Source organism: Pagrus major, chromosome 23 (assembly GCF_040436345.1).
Source record: "Pagrus major chromosome 23, Pma_NU_1.0".
NCBI lineage: Eukaryota > Metazoa > Chordata > Actinopteri > Spariformes > Sparidae > Pagrus > Pagrus major.
In genome coordinates, this window is record NC_133237.1 from 2,438,638 (window position 1) to 2,457,854 (window position 19,217).

General features: G+C 41.2%; 2 protein-coding genes across 3 annotated transcripts in view; both read left to right on the forward strand.

The window, feature by feature from the left end:
* The first annotated feature begins 576 nt into the window (after window positions 1-576).
* On the forward strand, window positions 577-12,187 carry aldh3b1 (aldehyde dehydrogenase 3 family, member B1). 2 transcript variants are annotated; one of them, XM_073494092.1, is made up of 10 exons: window positions 577-647; window positions 1,675-1,844; window positions 3,572-3,682; window positions 4,449-4,569; window positions 6,929-7,014; window positions 7,125-7,206; window positions 7,826-8,218; window positions 9,870-10,036; window positions 10,124-10,223; window positions 11,416-12,187. In XM_073494092.1, the coding sequence occupies exons 2-10, from the start codon at window positions 1,683-1,685 to the stop codon at window positions 11,598-11,600; spliced, it is 1,407 nt and encodes a 468-aa protein (XP_073350193.1). In that variant the 5' UTR covers window positions 577-647; window positions 1,675-1,682; the 3' UTR covers window positions 11,601-12,187. The 2 variants fall into 2 exon arrangements, with proteins under 2 accessions (XP_073350193.1, XP_073350194.1); XM_073494093.1 differs by lacking the exon at window positions 577-647 and adding an exon at window positions 809-891.
* A 6,194-nt stretch (window positions 12,188-18,381) lies between these two features.
* Window positions 18,382-19,217, forward strand: part of rab11fip4a (RAB11 family interacting protein 4 (class II) a) — a 29,315-nt gene continuing 28,479 nt past the window's right edge. Inside the window, exon 1 of the mRNA XM_073493734.1 lies at window positions 18,382-18,534. Within this exon, the coding sequence (XP_073349835.1) occupies window positions 18,382-18,534 (153 nt within the window). The remainder of the gene's footprint in view (window positions 18,535-19,217) is intronic.

Here is a 19,217-nt window from a genome sequence, read left to right on the forward strand (position 1 = left end):
ACAGTTAGTCCATTAGTCACACTCCAACCATTTATGTCATCATGTGATTAATGTGGGTTCAGATTTTGCTATTATGTCGCAATCTTAGAGAGGAGGCATCCATCATGTCTCACTGAGGGAAATCACCCTGTGTGTCTCAAATGTAAAACATAAAATTGCACAGTACAATTATGTGTGGGATTATTAAGACTGTAGACATACTAACATCACTGTTGATGTGCAGCCGAGCAATGCATTTGTTCATGAAGAAGACAAGGGAAAATACTGTGGCTAAAGAAAGGTTTGAAGGGTAAACTCAAAAGGAAAAAATATGTTTGTGTCAGGTGTGTGTCAGGTGTGTCCCTGCGCTTATCAAGACAGACTGAAGTAATGTGGGTCAGACGGGGGCGCAGCTGCCTGGTGCCAACTGCACTACCTGTTCACATACGTAACGTGCCAGTCTGTCCCGCCTGACAAGTTTCAGGGCTAGTAAAAAAAAAAAAAAAAAAGTTTCAGGGCTAGTTTTTCAGGTTCGACCGCCCCCTCCCATTCAGCTCAAACTGAACCGGTAGGAAGAAAAAGGATAACACCCGGAAACACAAGCGCAGTCTGTCTTCAGCGTTTCTTCGGCACAGGGGCAGCGGGGCCGACGACACCCAGACTAACAGGTAGGCTGAGCACGGCAGCAGCTCTTCTGGATGTAGCTACACGTCTCCTGCTGTTCAAACGCTGGTTCCCGGATGAATTCCACGGCGTAAAAAGGGGTCGTAGAAAACTCCCATCAACTGCACTGAGTTGTGAGATTAACCTCAGTCGACGAGCCCTGAAAAATCGGGATTTCACATGACACGGAGGTTTTGTTGGTCTCACTCGTTTTTTGGACACATTTAGCAACGTTAAAGTTACAAAAGAGTATGTAAAAATGATGCTTGTCAGTTCATCTGTATATTTAAAAACGTGCCCGTTGTTTAAGTACACTACGGTGTGATGAGTGGCATGGCCACTGACAGCGGTTTGCGAACCTCCATTGGGAAATTTCACAATTTACAATCGTTTGCTTTTCCACAAAATGGATCGGGAGAACAATACGTAATTACTTCTGATAAAACACGATGAACTTCTGGTGAATTCGGCGCACACAGTTTTTGAAAGAAGTTTTCTCTCCGTTGCGAAATATTGCGAATGTATGCTTTGTTTTCACTTCACTTTTTCAATGGAAACTTCCACAGACCTGCTTGGTTTTTGTGTATTAATATGAATAGCGAACATTTTTTCCTACATGACTCCACTCGGGGCTCTGCCATCCTTTCTTTCTGCTGAGTCATGGGACAGGCTTATCTGCTCTGATTACGGGGTGTCACATCAATGGCCTGCACAAACATGCAGCATCCTGTATGTCACAGTGCTCACAGGCTTCAACGGCATAAGATCCTCAGCACTGCGAGGCTGCCAAGAGATCTGCCACAGGTTATCTATTAATTGCCTTGGGGAAATGTTTACAACGGAATAATACATCTGCACAGTTAATATATGCAACAGTATATTTAATTAATTATAAAACTGATATATATCACAAGTGTTTGTAAGGAACACTGTCAGACTTAAGTGCTGAAATGAAAGTTCAGCACTGACTTGTGATAATCATATATTTAAAAAAAGCTGAGACTTGTTTGTGTGTGTTTGTGTGTGTTCCAGGTGAAAGCATGGACACCCAGAGTCAGGTTGTGGACAGGTTGCGTGCAGCGTTCAGGGCAGGTACCACCATGCCAGAGCAGTTTCGCCGAACTCAGCTGACCAAGCTTATGTCCATGGTCAAAGATAACGAGCAGCTGATTTTAGATGCACTGCACAAAGACCTTGCAAAGGTACAAGACTGCTCATGTGACACACACACACTACTTCAACACAGACAGCACATAATTACAGAAACGAAGCAGAAGGGCTGACATCCTGATGTTAACTGTTTTACACAGCTGTTCTCACTGGTTGTAGCTGCTCTGATGGAGGTGAAATTAAACACTTTATAAAGCCTCTAACTGAAGTGTGTGAGAGTAAAAGCTGCTTAACATTTTCCTTTAAAGGTGCAGTATGTAAGAATTGGCTACCTGTTGAATTCATTCTCAAGGCAGATAGGAGCAGCATATCTCCAGAGTGAAGGCCTGTGCACACTGAGACAATACACCCTCACATTGTGTCCATCACGATTACGTCCATCATGATTACACACTGGCTGCCACACGTTGGGAGACAAAGGAAAAAGTGAACTTGATTTTCAGCATTTTTTGTTTTTCACATTCTTTTCTGATGTGATGTGTGTGTGTGTGTGTGTGTGTGTGTTTGGGTTTTCAACAAAAAATCTTACAAATTGCACCTTTTTAAAATTGGAGTTGTTCCAATTCTGATGCCAGTATCAGAAATGCTGCCAATACGGCCTAAAATGCAGGTTTCGGTATCGGCTAATTCCTAGTTAGCTTGGTTAGCTCTGCTTAAGGTTACACACCGGAAATCAATTCTTCTTCGCTGCTCTAAAAGCCAACACAGGAAGTTGCGCTGTGCTGCCCCTGGCAACTACTGTTTTTAGAGCGACGAAGAAGAAGTTGATTTCAGGTGAGTGTTATAGCAACATGTCAGCTATTTGGCAATATTTTACTCTGGATTACCCCATCAGTAAAACGACAACATGTCCAGTATGCAAGGCTGGAGGGGGGCACGAGTGTGACAAAACTGCTCTCCCCAAACTCCCCAAACAGACAGTGAGGGAACACATTTCATGTATGCTGAAAGACGTGCAGGCAGTCAGCTTTACTACTGACATTTGGACCTCCGACGTGTGTCCCATGTCTTTGCTGAGTCTGCACACTGGGTGGACACAGTATCACTGTCAAGATTTACCTAAGTTGCTGTTGCCCTACTGGTTTAAACTGTTCTATTTAAAAAGTAGCAGCACTTTAAGAGTTTTTAAAGGAATTATCTATTCCTAGATTTCTTTATTTGTTCTTTTTCAGTTATGACCGACTGTCAAAATAGATAATAAAAGAATGTTGTATGGCAATCATTCTCTGCAAGGTTTAACCTGAGCCAGGCTATACAACAATGATAGCAATCATATCACATCCATACAGGGTTAGTAGTATAAACAGCTGTTAAAAGAAAAAAAAATCTACTTCTTCCTCTTAAACACACACTGGTATTGGATCGGTACTCGGTATCGGCTGATACCCAAAGCCCAGGTATCGGGAAGGAAAAATGGTATCGGAACATCTCTATTTAAAATGCATCATGATGTTTTATTTTCACTCCTCCTACTATTTCACTTATTTTATTAAGCCTAATTCTGTTATTTATTTGATTGTTTCTCCAATTATGATATTTGATATTTGAGGGAGATTCACACACATAACATAAAAAATATAAAATATTTTTTCCAATGATTATTATCTGATTTGCACATTTTAGGTGCAATAAAAGCACACACACAAGGTTGCATGAACACATGCAGGGTGTTTGGAGCACAGTGTATATGCAATTTGTTTGTCTGCTACAGTTCAGTAAACGCTAACTTCCCCTTCTTATTGCTGTCCTCACACATCAGCCAAAATTTGAGGCCGTCCTGTCCGAGGTTGATATAGTGATCAATGAACTGCACTACGCCATCGATAACCTATCCAGCTGGCTGAAGCCCGAGTATGTCAGCAAAAACCTGGTAGGTTGACAATGATTTATTAATGCTGGACATATTTTATATACATTACAGGACTCAACGATGATTTTACTTTGATTATCATGATTATTTAATCAAAATCAGTGAATCAGTTTGTAGACTATTTTTCAATATAATGAAAAGTGTCTTATGAGCAAACCTCAAAGTGATGTTTTTAAGGTATTTTGTCTGGCCAACAGAGTACAAAATAGATATTAGAAAAAACATTTAAGGGTTGAGTATAGCTCCTTATGATGAGTCAACTGTACTTGCTTTTACAGATGTTTAATATTTTTATCTTTTGGGGGATTTTCAGCTAAAGGCTCAGACACACCTGGGCAGAGCCTGTAACTGTAATACCATGAATTGACCCATTTAGTGCAGTTTGTCCTATTTTTCTCCTCCCCCTCTTCACCAGTGCCGTTTGCATCTTTTTATCAGACATATTCTTGATCTGAAGTGTCCTCCAGTTTCCCTTTTTGAATGATGAATACAGACTACCACCACCTCGTGGTATGGAGAGTCATTTCCTCTCACACAGATACAGAGCGTTTGAGCTAGTTGGCTGTCAGCTGTAGTCTTTCAGTGTGTTCAAGTGCAGCTTTTTTGTGGAGACACGGGCACCATGAGGCGACACGTCAGTCGCCCTTGTCGCAGTTTGATGTCGGTTTGGTGTGTCTGGGCCTTTAGACCTTATGTGTGCTTACATTGTATTTACAAAACACTTGTATTGCTGTGTAATTTATTTTATTTATTTGTCCATTTCCAGGCCACAAAGCTAGATGACTGTTTTGTACAGAGGCAACCATTAGGAGTTGTGTTAATCATCGGGCCGTGGAACTATCCTGTGCAACTCATTCTCATACCCTTGGTTGCAGCCATTGCCGCAGGTATCATCCTCACCCATATAACAAGAATATACACAAAAGCTGCATTGTTACTGACACTCTATTAAGAAACCCACAGAGAGTAAATGACCAACTTTGCAGTGCCCTTCAGCTCAGTCACAACAGGAAGCCTTTCTCCCCCTCATAATCTAAAATAAACCCCTTGTACACCACCTGCCACCAAAAAGCAGACAAACAATACTAGACACTTGATGGAAAAGTAAAGGGAGATGGTGAAGTCCCGAACAGAGCTAAGAAGAGTGACTATCTTGCATTCATCAAGTGGACAGAAACGACTACAATGGAATGATAATGCTGTTATTTGTATTCTGGTTGTTTAAACAGGTACATGTGTGCTAACATCTTAGCGCTGATAACTTTCACTGCCATTACTTAGTGAATGTAGCTCCAAACCTGCGATAATAATTTTGACGACAACTGAAACAGTCTGTAATAACTATCAATTCAGGGAATTGTGATCTGTCTTCACATGTCTTGCATTCACAAGCTGTCTTCTCAAACCTAAAAGATGAATGATAAGTCATGGAATGTATGATAACTGCTGACAACAGCTAACAGCTTTGAATTGTCTTCAATGTATGCACCTTATTCACCTAGACAAATTCCTTGTTGGTGTAAAATCCTTCTTGGCAATAAATCTGTTTCTGATTCTGATTCTGAATCAGCAGCTCCATTTGAGGCAAGAAGAATTCACTTAAAGCAGCATTATGTAACTTTTCACCTTATAATATCAGCTTCAGAGTCATGTTGATGGTGCAGTGTGTTGTAACGGTGAATGGTGTCTCTGTCTCTTGTTTCTACACTATGTAACTTCAGTGAGAGGGTAGGATCACAGCGTTACATACTTGTGGGGAAAGTTTACATCAACTTGTAAAGAACATGTATATCATGTCAGTCTTGAGTTCCAGTAATTTCTACAGCTGTCATGTTTCTGTGATGGAATGAGTGGAACACAAACTACTTTGTCACACCAAACATTCATGAAGTTTGGTTCAGTAATGAATTTATTAGAGGTATTTTGAAAATGTGACCAAATCTGCTGGATCAAAAATATACATACAGTAATTCTAATATTTGGTTAAATGTCTCTTGGCCATTTTCACCTCAGTTAGGTGCTTTTGATAGCCATCCACAAGCTTCTGGTAGTCCTCTGGCTGAATTTTTAACAACTCCTCTTGACAGAAACAGTGAAATTCAACTAAAGTTGATGGCTTCCTGGCACGGACTGTTTCTTCAGCACAGTCCACATGTTCTCAATCTTCTGCTGATGATTTTAGGTTTTCCTGAAGAATTTGGAGATAATCCTCCTTCTTCATTATTCCATTTACTTTCTTTAGAGCACCAGATCCACTGGCAGCAAAACAGCCCCACAGCATAATACTACCAGCATCATGCTGGACAGTAGGTATGTTTTTTTTTTTAGTTTTTTTTTTTAGTTAAAGGCCTCCCCTTCTCTCCTCCAAACATATTGCTGCTCATTGTGGCCAAACAACTCAGTTTCTGTTTTATCTGACCACAGAGTTGTTCATGTAATCAGCAGCAAACTTCAGTCAAGCTTTAAGGTGCTTGGGAGCAAGGGCTTCTCTTGTACAGCAGCCTCTCAGCTCATGTTGATGTAAAACACACTTGACTGTGGACACTGACACCTGTCTTCCAGCAGCTTCTAATTCATTGCAGACTTGCTTTTTGGTGGTTTTTGGTTGACTCTTGACCACCCTGACCAGTTTTCTCTCAGCAGCAGGTGATAGTTTGTGTTTTCTGATCGTAGCAGTGACGCAACTGTGCCATGCACGTTATACTTACCAACAGTTGTTTGCACAGTTGATCTTGGAACCTGTAACTGCTTTAAAATGGCTCCAAGTGACTTTCCTGATGTGTTCAAATCAATAATGCGTTCTGTCAGATCAATGCTGAACTCCTTAGACTTACTGACTTAGACTACCCATTGTAGTGTTTGTGGCTGAGTCCAATGGGTGTATCAAACAAGCCTTATTAAAATGGGTCATTCTCACAACTTTCTATAATCAACAAAATTGATTCAAGTTACTGTATGTATATTTTTGATCCAGCAGATTTGGTCACATTTTCCGAAGACCTATAATAAATTCATTACTGAACTAAACTTCATGAACGTTTTTTGTGACAAAGTAATCACACAAAGTGCCAATTCTACATAATGTTGCTTTAAACTCTGTTTGGCTTTAATTTAGCCAGGCTGTTTAAACCTTATTACGAGTATTCTTCGTAAATGTGGCCCTCATGACAAAGTGAGGTCAGATAACTAACCTCAATCAGTCACTGCCATCTGAACTGATTGGATGATGTTGTTATCCCTGACAAGGAAACTGTGCACTCATCAAACCTTCAGAGGTCAGCGCTGCCACGGACAGTCTGATAGCAGAGCTCATCCCCAAATATTTGTCTCAGGTAAATCAACCATTGGGTTTAAAAAGTTGTCATTTTCCTAATTTTTTGTTTATACACACACTCACAGTGACTGACACACACACTAAGATGAGACTTATTGTCTGTGGCAGGACTGTTATGCAGTTGTCCATGGTGGAGCAGATGAGACCAAGGCACTTCTGCAGAACCGCTTTGACCACATCTTGTACACAGGTAAAAGCTCACAGTATTTCACAATATTTCAGTTGTAGATATATGTATTTTGTCCCTCTCAGTGGTCACACGACCATAATATAGTTTAAAAACAAATTATCAGAATTGATACAGCAGAACAGAGATATCACCTTTTTATTCCATACATTCTACTTCCTGTTCAAAATCTGGAGCCGACACTACCCACAATACAACTTAGAGTGACATCACTGGAGGCACTTTATCAGATGACATGCAGCCTCCTCTGGAGCCACTACATGCTTTATACTTCTGTTTCCACACATGCAGTAGAACTCCCCACCACTTGTAAACACACTGCAATGTGTAAAATTGGTGGAGTTACCCTTTAAATCTTCACATACTTAATTGACACCAACTTCAGACAGCATCCTATTAATAAAGTATTATGCATCTTTCAAGATGTTATAAGATTTAAATAAGTGATACCTTGAAACACAGATGCTGATGTTGTCAGCTTATCATCCATCCAACACTTCGGTCCATAGCAAGACACCTTGACTACTACCAACCAGATTGTTAAAAACATAGAAACCATGTTCATGCTCAGCAGAGGATCATCCTCTTCACTCTGACACTGACCTTCAGCTGTGTCTTTTAGGTTCTCAGACTGTGGCACGCAGCATCCTGCAGGCGGCCTCAATCCACTTGACCCCAGTAACCTTGGAGCTGGGTGGCAAGTGTCCCTGCATCATTTACGGAAAGATTGACATCACAGTCGCTGCTCGCCGCTTGGCGTGGGCCAAGTTTTTTAACGCTGGCCAGAGCTGCGTGGCACCGGACTATGTGCTGTGCTCACCGGCCAACCGGGACGCCCTGCTGCCGGCACTGCGCAAGATCCTGGAGGATTTCTACGGCAAGGACCCTCAGACCTGTCCGGACTTCTCCCGCATCGTGTCGCCCCGACACTGGACTCGACTGATGGAACTACTCGGGAGGTCCAGTGGAAAGGTTGTTTTGGGAGGAGAGAGCAGCCAGGAGGACAAGTACATCGGTGGGCTTCAGATGCAGTCAGTGCTGATAAATTGAACGAGATTCCTCTGTCAGAAAGAGAACAGATTACAGATCAATTACGAAGTTCCCTTACAAGATCTGCCCCACTCAGGAGATTCAGAGAAATGCCCCGTAATAAGACTGTATGTTCGTTTTTCTCAGATCAGGTTGAAATGTAGCATGGACAAGGGAGAGGAGGGCAAATCAGTACACTGGCATTCAAGTCAGTTGATGTTACTTTAATTGAACTCCAGCCACAGTAGCTGCAAGGCACAATTCTAGTGGTGAATGCTATAATATAATACAACAGCACAAGTAGAGAAGATACATAAAGTCATATAGCTGACTCGGTATCATTGTTTACATGCCAATATTTACCTCAAGTTTGCCAACATCTGCAAATATTCGCCTCCATAAGCTGCTGGTGAACAGAGGAAGTGAGCACCCTGAGTGGGTTGAATTTAGCAAAGTTATGTTGTATTGCTAAATGGTTTTAGCTTCTCTTTTTTTCAAGAGGCACCAGACAACTTTTCAACTTTCCCCCCTCCTAGCGTTTCCCTGTGGTATTACTGTTGGTGCGTTAGCAATATGGCTACTACTAGCAGCCATCTAATAGCCGCAGCCATCTCAGTAGGGATGGACGGATCAGTACTGCAGTATGGATACTTTGGTCAATATTTTGATAGTCACAAGCTAAGCATTTGGCATGGATTTCTTCAAAGAAACTTGGATACTAAAATTATATAAATACAAACGTTGCAAACAACTCACAGTGTCAAGAAAGGAACTATTCTCACCCCTGTTATCCTTACAAAGCAGGAAAATACAACCGCGCACCTTCTGAATTCCCTCTTAAAGTTTCTCTCTCTTACATGACAAACTTTATTGCCTCAGATGTGAAAAAATTTCTGCTCTTGACGCTGTTTTCACCTGCTGCTGATGCTCAACTCTTAGCTTGTTTGGAGTGACCCTGAAATTGTGGCATATTTTACATTTCCATGTGACTATTTTCACAGTTATTAGCATAAACTTTGACTTAATTGCACTCATATTTGCTTTCGAGTCAATTCATTATTATTTTTATTTTTTTCTGTACTATTTTGGAATATTTTTTGTCCTTTCCGTGGCTTTATTGACGGGATAGCTTGAGAGATGACAGGAAATGGGATGAGAGGGAGGGGGGATGACATGCAGCGAACGGCCACAGGTTGGACTCGACCCCTGGGCCGCTGCAGCGAGGACGAGGCCTCTGTACATGGGTCGTGCACTCTACTGAGCTACTGGGGTGCCCCATCAATTTATTATTAATAGTTTATCAATATAAGTTGTATTAGTGATAATAAATATTTACTTACAATTCAACCATAAACCAAAGCACATATTTCAGGGGTTTTAACCATCATCAGGTGGACACTGCATGCCATGGAGCATAATTAATTTAACTTAAGTATTACAACAATTCTAATGTTTATTAACCTAGATTTGATGGAATTGTATTTGTATTAGGAAAGGGACAAGGTTATATTCTATGAGAGCTATATCTGATCCAAAACATAGGTTTACATACATTTTATGAAGAAGTTTCTGCATCATCCACATAGTGTCTGTTAGCAGTAATACATACTCTGATGTTTTCTGACGTTTCTCCTCAGCTCCCACGGTGATGGTGGATGTGGCTGAAGACGATGCACTCATGCAGGAGGAGATTTTTGGCCCCATTCTGCCCATCCTCACTGTTGAATCTTTGGAGAAAGGCATCGAATTCATCAACCGCCAAGAGAAGCCACTGGCCCTCTATGCTTTCTCTGACGAGTCCTCTGTAAGAAAACAGATCTGCACCTCCCACATCATACCTGTAAACGTATCCTCTTATATTTAACATCAGGTTGTGCTTCCCCTCCTGAAGGTAGTGAACACAGTGCTGGAAAATACCAGCAGTGGCGGATTCTGCTCTAATGACGGTATACTCCACATGACCCTGCCAAGCCTGCCCTTTGGAGGTGTAGGTAGGTTTGTTTTTTGGCAGCATGGCTGTACCAGTCTGCCTGCTTCTGTGTCTAAAGTGCCTCTTACCTGCCAACATTTAGCAGCTGTTTGAACACACTGTTTCAACTGATTTCACCATTTACACTCAATTTATGAAAGTCCTGTTTAATAAAGCCACGAGAGGCTAAAAAAACAACAAATAAAACAAATACAGTAAGCAGTAACCAATATAGGCTGCCTGTTTGTCACGGTGGAGAAAGTCCCCAGACTTCCTGAAAAGTTGCTCAGTTTTGTCAGTTGTTGAGTAAGGACACATTGCGACAAACTGCAACATTTTATTATTTGGGCATTCTTAGGAATTTGTCATGTTTTACGTGAAGCTGGTAAAAAAAAGTTGAAGGTGTTTCTTTAACTGATGACACACTTGAGTATCGATCACAGCAGCGACTGTAAATCCTCTTCCTCCCTGCGGTGAATAGCCACTAACAAAGTTCCACTAACTCAGTTATTTACACGTTTCATTTCCTTTAACTTCTTCACAGTAAAATAATTCATTTTTATTACTTATTTGAAAGCTTTTACTATGAACAGCTAAACCAACAGCAGTAATTTCACACAACTCCTGAAACAGATGAAAGTGAGGGCCACAGAGATTCAGTTAGAAGAGAGCACTGGGAGCTGGCCGGTGTGCCCCACTCTGGAGAACACAACTCTGCACAGTTTAACTGCTGATTAAAAGGCATATCGGCGTGGCACAGTTTGACTTGGTGCAGCCAAAATTGCAACTTTAAAAGCTTCAAAAGGCATGAAAAAAGTCAACGGTGGTAATTTTTCAACTTCATCCATACGCAAATGTGAGTTGGACTATTTCAGGAAACCTAATTGGCCCACGGATTAAATGAGTATTCACTTTGTTTAAGGATGTTTCTTTCTTATAGAATTATAAACTGTCTTGCGACTGAACTGTAGAGTTTTTTTTGGGTGAAAACACATTTATCTATTGTGCTGTAGTGCAACAGAATAATTCAAATCTAGAGTGAAATCACATCAGATCCTCTGAGTGGCCCTTACAAGTCATTTGTAGCCTGATGCATATTATGTAGAAAGTCTGGATACTGCAAAAGGTACGGTACCTGTACTGTACGTTTTGCCTCTCTGACATTGTATGCATGTTTTTCTGAATGGGTTTTTGGGTTTGATCACTCCTGCCAGGGTTCAGCGGTTGGGGCAGTTACCACGGGCGCTGGGGCTTTGAGGCGTTCAGCCACCGGCGGGCTGTCATGCTGCGCGGCTGGGCTCTGGAGAGACTCAACGGTCTGCGCTACCCACCTTACACAGAGAATAAACTGAGCTGGCTGCGCTGGAGCGCCTCGCCAAAGAGTTGCTCACTAATGTGATGACAGTAGGTGTGTGTGTGTGTGTGTGTGTGTGAGAGAGTGTGTGAGCGCGCGCATGTGTGCGCGCACGCGCGCAGATAGTGGAGCTTTTTTTATACTGTATGTATGAATGTGAATGATGATGATTTATCTGGAAACAGCATTAATAACTCTCTTAAACTTAATCTTACTCTCTTATAACTTTAATCTCTTGGGAAGGTTGTTTGTCCACTTGTATATTCACACACTTTATAACACTTAATAATTATGATAATGTATTGTATCCTAACTACTTTTAGGTCCATGCTTCACTTTCAGAGCACATGTATTCTGGCTAGCAGAAGGGAAATTACAGACAACACAGCCTCTAAACTGGCTCAGATACTAAATGTCAGGATCCCACCACCTGCTTGTTTTTATCCTCTTACAGTGAAATCTTTATTTTGGTGATGATTGTGTTTCATTGTAATTAATAACATCATTTGATCATTATTGTAAATGTGTTGTATTGTTTTGATTGTTTTCTCATGGTGACAGAGGAGATAAAGTAGTGTTCTGGGCTGTGTTTTAATACTTTTATTGAAAATAAATTTGAACTTTTATAAACATTTATTTGAGAGCTGTTATTCTTCAAGAAAGGCATGCAGTTGTTATTTGTCCCCATTTGAGGCCTCACCGAGCACATTCTACCACGGAACAGTTATATGACAGTTTGCAAAGTATGTCATGCTCAGTCATTCACCTGTTGAACTGGAAACTTTGTCGGAAAGGAGGGGGGGAAATCAGCTTCAATAACACGACAAACAGAAATGTAACAAGGGTAACCTGTTCAACTACTGTGTGGCTATGCATTGATCAACCAAACAGTACATGTCAACTGCAAGTGAATCACAGCACCCCAAGTAAAGTGGGAACAAATCTCAATATCTACATTCATGGCAGTTGTCAAAACCTCTGAGGATAAGACGTAGCAGGTCAGTTTACCAGTCAACAGCACTCATATGCTGGAGTAATGATTGATTTGATGTGTGTCAATGAGTTTGTGGTGATTTGAGTAAAGAAATGAATGAAACATGCAGAAATGTAAAAGCATAAATCAGGAGCCAAAGGTCACTATAACCTTTGACCTCATCCAGTCTCATCACAACTTTTCATTGATGAGATATAAATGTGGGGGAACAGCTGTCTTCTTTCACTTTGTTATGCAACACCAAACTAAAACACTTATACAGATGTGGAACCAAGTGTGCAGCACGGAGGCAGACGTGTCTTCAGCGGCGACCAGCAGGTGCAGAGGCCCTGAGGGGCCGGGCAGGACACTTTTTTTTTTACAGGTAAGAGAGAAAAAAACAAACTGATGAGGTGAGTGCTGCACTGGATAAATACAGATAAAAAGGATTTGTTTTATTTTCTGATGATCCATTTATAAGTCTGACAGTCTACATTTAATCTCTCCTGTGTTTATGACTTAAGAACTGGTGAAAAAAGGTTTTGCCAGGATAATCATTCAAATTTCCTTTGAAGTTTCTTCCATCTGTGAAACCAAGTGAAAAGTTTTTTTTAAGTGTTTGTTGTAATTCTCATTTCAGCCACAAGTTATGTGACGTCACTGTCATGTCTTCCTTTTGGCTAGGAATACATTATAATCTGTGCGGATCTGCCGTCAGCGTGGCGGGTAGAATATGTGCAGGTCAGATCAGGCTGTACCATTTCATGGCATAGTTTGTTGTTTTTCAAATTCTGATAGATGAGCCTTTTCATGTTCCTTCCTACTTTATAGTTGTAATAGTTTCTATCACCTGCAGCACTACTTTAGTGTTTTCTTATGTTTTATGTTCAAAATGCCAATTTAACCCCAGCAGTTCTAGTGGCAGGCTCCAGCCAGTCATTATACACATGATCAAACACACATCATTCCCCTTTCCAGGTGCCGTCCTCACAATAAGGCTTAATGGTAACCTGTGAGTTAAGTGAATTTGTATATGTGCTCAGGAGACTATATGTCTAAGTCAATGGTATAATTTCATACATGAATTGATAGCTTTACTAGATCAGACTTAGAAAATCAAATGAATTTCATGAAAGTAATATATCAAAAAATAAAATATCATGATACTGGCCTTAGAGGATGATGATGATGAGGATGACAGAATTAAAAGGAAAGATAGTGTAAATGGCGTATGTACTGCTTGCTGTGGGACGAACAAACTTAAGCTGTCAGCATCAGACTGGCCAGGCTGAAGAGCCTCTTCATGGGTGCACGAGACAATGTTGCAGTGTTGAGTTTCACGGACATCAGGAGAGGCCAGGCAATTGTTTCACAAGCATGCATGGAAAGGCACGTTTGATCATTTTTTTCTGTCTGGCCATTATGCAGATCAATACACTGTATAGACGTTACAGCCCTATGATGGAATATGTTTTTTGGTTTAAGGTTTTTTTTTTTAAAGTAATATTTCTAAATGTGAGGAGAAATTATGCCTCCATATATTAATGTAGTAGTGCTATAGGAAAGCATTTAAAATGTGACTATTACAGTGTGAAACTCCTACATTTGTATGATTAAATGGCCAATCTCCAGTTCAAGGCTTAAAAAAGGGGATTAATTCATTAAAAAGATGAAATTAAGTATGTTTGCACTCAAGACCATTGGTTCAATATATCCATCTACTGTTTGTACTCTGAAGCTGGTTCAGCAGTGCTCCAGGAACCCAGATCCAGCGACCAGGGGCCACATCTTTGAGGCAGCTTTCTATGGTGGAAGAAAGCTGAAGCTTCAGAAGAGCTCTCATGTGATGAACGAGCAGGTGTCACGGAGCTGTAGCAGGCAACACACACTTACCACTGCCAGTCAGTGATGCACCCTCAATATGAACATGAGGCCTTGTACCCAGACTGTGGCGAAAGGAAAGACTCAGGTTATCATGGGAACGAACGGGCGTATTTATAAAGGTTGTGACCTACCTTTAAACAGTAATAATCTACTGCCCCTACTTGTGTGCAAACCTCTGGCTGTGAAAAGTAAAGCCAACTGTCCTCCCACCCATTCCTAACAAAGTCCAGCCAAATTCTGCCAACACCTCAGCATCAAAGAAGCTGGAAATACCCAGTCCACCCAGCCAAAATATATTTCTTTGTCAAATCTTATCGGCAGTGAGTTTTCCTCACGTCTTTTTCTGACATCCCCTGTCACCATCATTCTCCTTACACTCCCACTGCCCACACTTTTGCCTGCACCTCCTCTTCTCTCCCCTCCCAGCCAACATATCCATGTGGGCCTCATTTGGGTTAGAATGTGAACTGCAAATATGGGTCCCAAGGGGGCTAATCACAGGTTCCATGGTGGCCCCACCTGTTTTCCCATGTAGGCTTTAAGTATGGGCATTTGCAGTTCACATTTAACTCATATGGGGCCTGCATGGACATGTTGGCTGGGTATTATTTCCTTTCTCTATGACACTGTGGGGCACTAATATTGCCTCACAGTCAGGTTCTGGTTCAGGTTCAGGTGGACTTAGCATGTTCATCCCCATGTGTGGCTGGGTTTACTCTGGGTTCTCCAGTTTCTCCCACTTGTTAGGTGTACCCTAAAAAAAAGATTGCCTCACATCTTTTACCAAATTCCCTTTCAGCATATCCTCTCTCCACACTCTCTGCCTTCATTTCCCTCTTATTCCTCTATTTCCCTTCTCTCGGACAGTATTCTTCAGTCCTCGGGGACCCCCTGCCTTGCATGTTTTAGAGGGTTCCCTGCTCCAACACACCTGATTTAAATGAATGGGTCGATGTCAGGTTTCAGCAGAACTTCATGATGAGCTGATCATTTGAATCCAGTGTTTTGGGGCAGGGGAACATCTGCAGGGCAGGGAAGGATTGAGGAACCCTCCTTTAGGACACCATGGGGCCACTAAATTTGCCTCACAGTCAAGTTCCAGTTCAGGCCAGACCTGTCTGTGTGGAGTTAGCATGTTCATCCCCATGTGTAGTTGGGTTTACTCCAGGTGCTCTGGTTTCTCCCACTTGTTAGGTGTAACCTAAAAAAATGTTTGGTTAAGTTAGGTTAATATGTAATGTTAGATTAAGTTAAAAGACAATAGTAACAAAGTAAAACAAAATATTAAAAATAAATTAATTTAAAATAAAAATAAATATGTCATATGGACTTGCCTTTTCATTGAACACAAACTAGGCTGTATTACATCACACACATGTGGGACTTTGGGCTGTTGAATACAGGTTGGGCACATCAATCTGCTGCGATGCCTTAAGTTGGTCACTTCTAAAGTTAGGGACTATTTGAGTGGAGGACATTCTCAGGTAGAGATCTACAGGACCACCGGAGTCATATCTTTTTTTTTTTTCAAAAGCAGAAAACTACATTTATCTGAAATGTATAGCTTTTTTTATTTTTCTTTCTGCCTTCACGGTTGAAAGATATTTAAATATATTTAATATAAATATTGTATTTAGAAACTGTATCAAAGTTCATTTGGAAAGCTAAATAAAGCATTTACAAAATATCTATCACTGTCAAGATGTAGCTATTTTAGTTTCAAAAAGAAATCCATAGTATTTGAAAATCTGAAAAATCCGAATTTGACATTTTCACTTGGCATCTTGCAAACAAAGGGCTTGAACTGATATGTTTCTATTTGAATTAATGTAGCTGTCTGAACAGCCTGCATTACTGCTTACATTTAGCTTGCACTATGTGCACATGAACACAACAGGGCCAGTTTGAGGCAGACATATATTAGGAGGCAGTCAGAAATGTGAAGGGGACATTGTGGGTGCACATAATGTGCATTTTTTTGGGGTGTGTTTTACAGACACTTTTTGGGGACTATCTTTTGCCTGTAACAGTGTTTTCTCTATGGAACTGGTTTGTTAGCACTGTGTCCAACACCCAACCTGGAGGAACAGCTGATTGCACTTTATCAGGCCTCTATTCTTCGACCTGTCCAACTTGGTTACACCACCAGGAGACTAAGCTCCTGCTGGTGTAGCTCTTGGGGTCACTGAGGCACGCAAACCCCCTGACCACGACATGGTTGTAATCCCTCATGGGGAAAACTGAAAAATAAAATAAGATAAAAATTCCTTCATCCAGATTTTGACATTTTTCATTGGATGAGCCTACTTCTCAAATAAAATGAAAACCTAACAGTAAGACTTCTCACCATAGCCAATATTTACAAAACTAGACTTTAGCATCGCTGCTACTGCTATCACTACAGGCTGGAGCAGCAGCAGCAGCAGAAAAACGGATGCATCCCACGGTATCAAGTGTTCGTCTTGATGTAAGTCATTAGTAGCTGCACAATATTCACAAACAAACTGAGAGTGGAGAGTGAGTGAACTTTCTAAAAGTCACGTGATTATATCCTTAAAATAGTGTGAAACGATAGTGATGACTGTTGGAGCAGAATTAGGGGCTAGGCAGGGCTTCAGGTAGGGGTCTGTCAGACACAAGTCATTTCTCCTCAGTCTGTTTTGTGCAGCGGACTCTGACCCTCCACTCTGACAGGCACACATTGGGAGAAGAGGAGGCAGTGGGTGTGGGCGACTTTGAAACATACATCAAAAGGTACTGCTTGGTAGGGACATCTGTGCTATGTCTTTTGGAAACAATTCGCAAAACGGATTTTGCAAAATTTGTGAAAAACACATTAAAAAATGCGTTTTCAAAACACAATTGGAAGTCGTCAACCCCGATATTCATATTTTAGCAATAGCAGTTATACAACCAGGTGTTTAGGAGCCATTTCCCTCAAGACATTTTCCATTCAAAATAATAAGAAATCCACCCACATGAGCCAAGACAGACAGACAGACAGACAGACAGACAGACAGACAGACAGACACACACAGTGTATTTTCTATTGCTTATCCATACACATGACTGATGACACACACACACACACACACACACACACACACACACACACACACACACAAACATTAGAGCAAGCATTATAGCAAGTACAACAGTCTGGTAAGTTCAGAAAATGACATCACTTTACTGTAATGCAGCCTTTAAAACCAGGTTTAAGACCAAATATAGTCTCATATCACAATAACGACGTAATATCGATATACTCCCCATGCAGATCTATAATGCTAATATTACACTGATCATACCGCACCAAGAAAGGCTGATTTGGGAAAAACCCCTGACTGTACCAAGTTGAGTGAAGGTATGTTTCATTGCTTATAAAGAAACTTTTCATTTCTTTACGAGGTAAATTCATTGCCGTTTTTTTTAAACACAAGGGTTTAAAAGGTAAAACTCTGTTTGAGTCTTTTGTGCTAAATCTATTTTATGAAATGGAGTGTTGAGGATGAGTTCAGGAGTCTCACTGGAGTCAGGAGTCTCATTATTTTGGCAGCAATGGGCTTCCATATTGTTTTACACATTAATGTCGCTACATGGTTTTCGGTGCAGTTGTAGTGGACAGACAGCTTTGAGAAATAGCCTAAAGGCCATATTAGACCGTGGAGGCAGCTGCTCAGTATCACATTTTATTTTGGTGGAAGGCAGGGGTGGTAACACACCTGGATTATTAATCAGCAGCTGTCTTGTGACGCAATGCCTCGTGCCCAACTCGTGCATCATCGCCCTTTTCCGTAACTCGCGCCTCTTGAACAGGCGGTGCTGCTGCGTACGTCACAGCAGCAGCAGCAGCAGCAGTCGGTACGGCGGAGCTGAGGGCGGGAGCGATGATGGTGACCGTCAAGCCGATTCTTTAACAGCCAGTTTGATTGGGAAAATACATCTTCCGCCGACGAAGCCAGCTCTACAATGGACGGACATGTTTTCCCCGACCAAGAGCAGCTCTTGCAGTTTCTGAGGAGGCTGAAGGAGGTTTTCGACGTGTGTGACGAGGATGCTGACGGCTTCATCCGGGTGGAGCACTTGGTGGATCTCGGTCTTCAGTTCGGTCAAGGAGAGGAGGTGAGTAACGAATGGGCAACTATGGACACATAGCTCCTCCACAGGCGTAGGCCTGTTCTGTATGTGACAAGCTGTGCTATCCAACCAGCAGTCTGACAAGGCTATTTAGTAACAAGTGGCGACTGGTAGATCTCATGAGCCCGTGACAACAACAGACAGACTACCTGTCCTACGTTTTAATGTCACAGGTGTGCTAGAGGTGCTAGCATTTAGTGCCTCATTACCTAACCATTAGCTAGCAGCATCTTTACTGGACTGGTATGCTGCTACAGTATACGACAGATGACTGCAAGCTGTCATGTTTGATACCTCTGTTTGTCTCATGATATGTGTTGAGGCTTTGCCGTGTGAAAACAGCTCGCTAACGCTAAATAGACGCCTTTATGGGCCATTCTACAGAATTGGTACAAAGTCAGACTTGGAAACATCTTGAAATGAATGTGTTTTTGTATGTATGTAAATTGTATAATATCTAAGGCCCTACTTCTAGCCTGGTAATTGCCCCCCCGAAAAAATAAAATAAAATTGTCACTACTGAAACTACTACTAACAATAGTATATAATCTATTAAAAACGCTTAAATTGACCTATTGATTAAGATTTTGTTTACATATAAATATATATTTTTAAATTTCATTTCATTGCATTTTGAATCCCAGCTTTCATTGTAAAAGCATAAAGTT

Excerpts from the sequence above, each read along its gene's own strand:
- aldh3b1 (XM_073494092.1), top strand. The coding sequence starts at position 1,683 with ATGGACACCCAGAGTCAGGTTGTGGACAGGTTGCGTGCAGCGTTCAGG. Across the intron at positions 7,207-7,825 it reads TGACCACATCTTGTACACAG|GTTCTCAGACTGTGGCACGC; the intron begins GTAAAAGCTCAC and ends TGTGTCTTTTAG. Across the intron at positions 8,219-9,869 it reads CCAGGAGGACAAGTACATCG|CTCCCACGGTGATGGTGGAT; the intron begins GTGGGCTTCAGA and ends GTTTCTCCTCAG.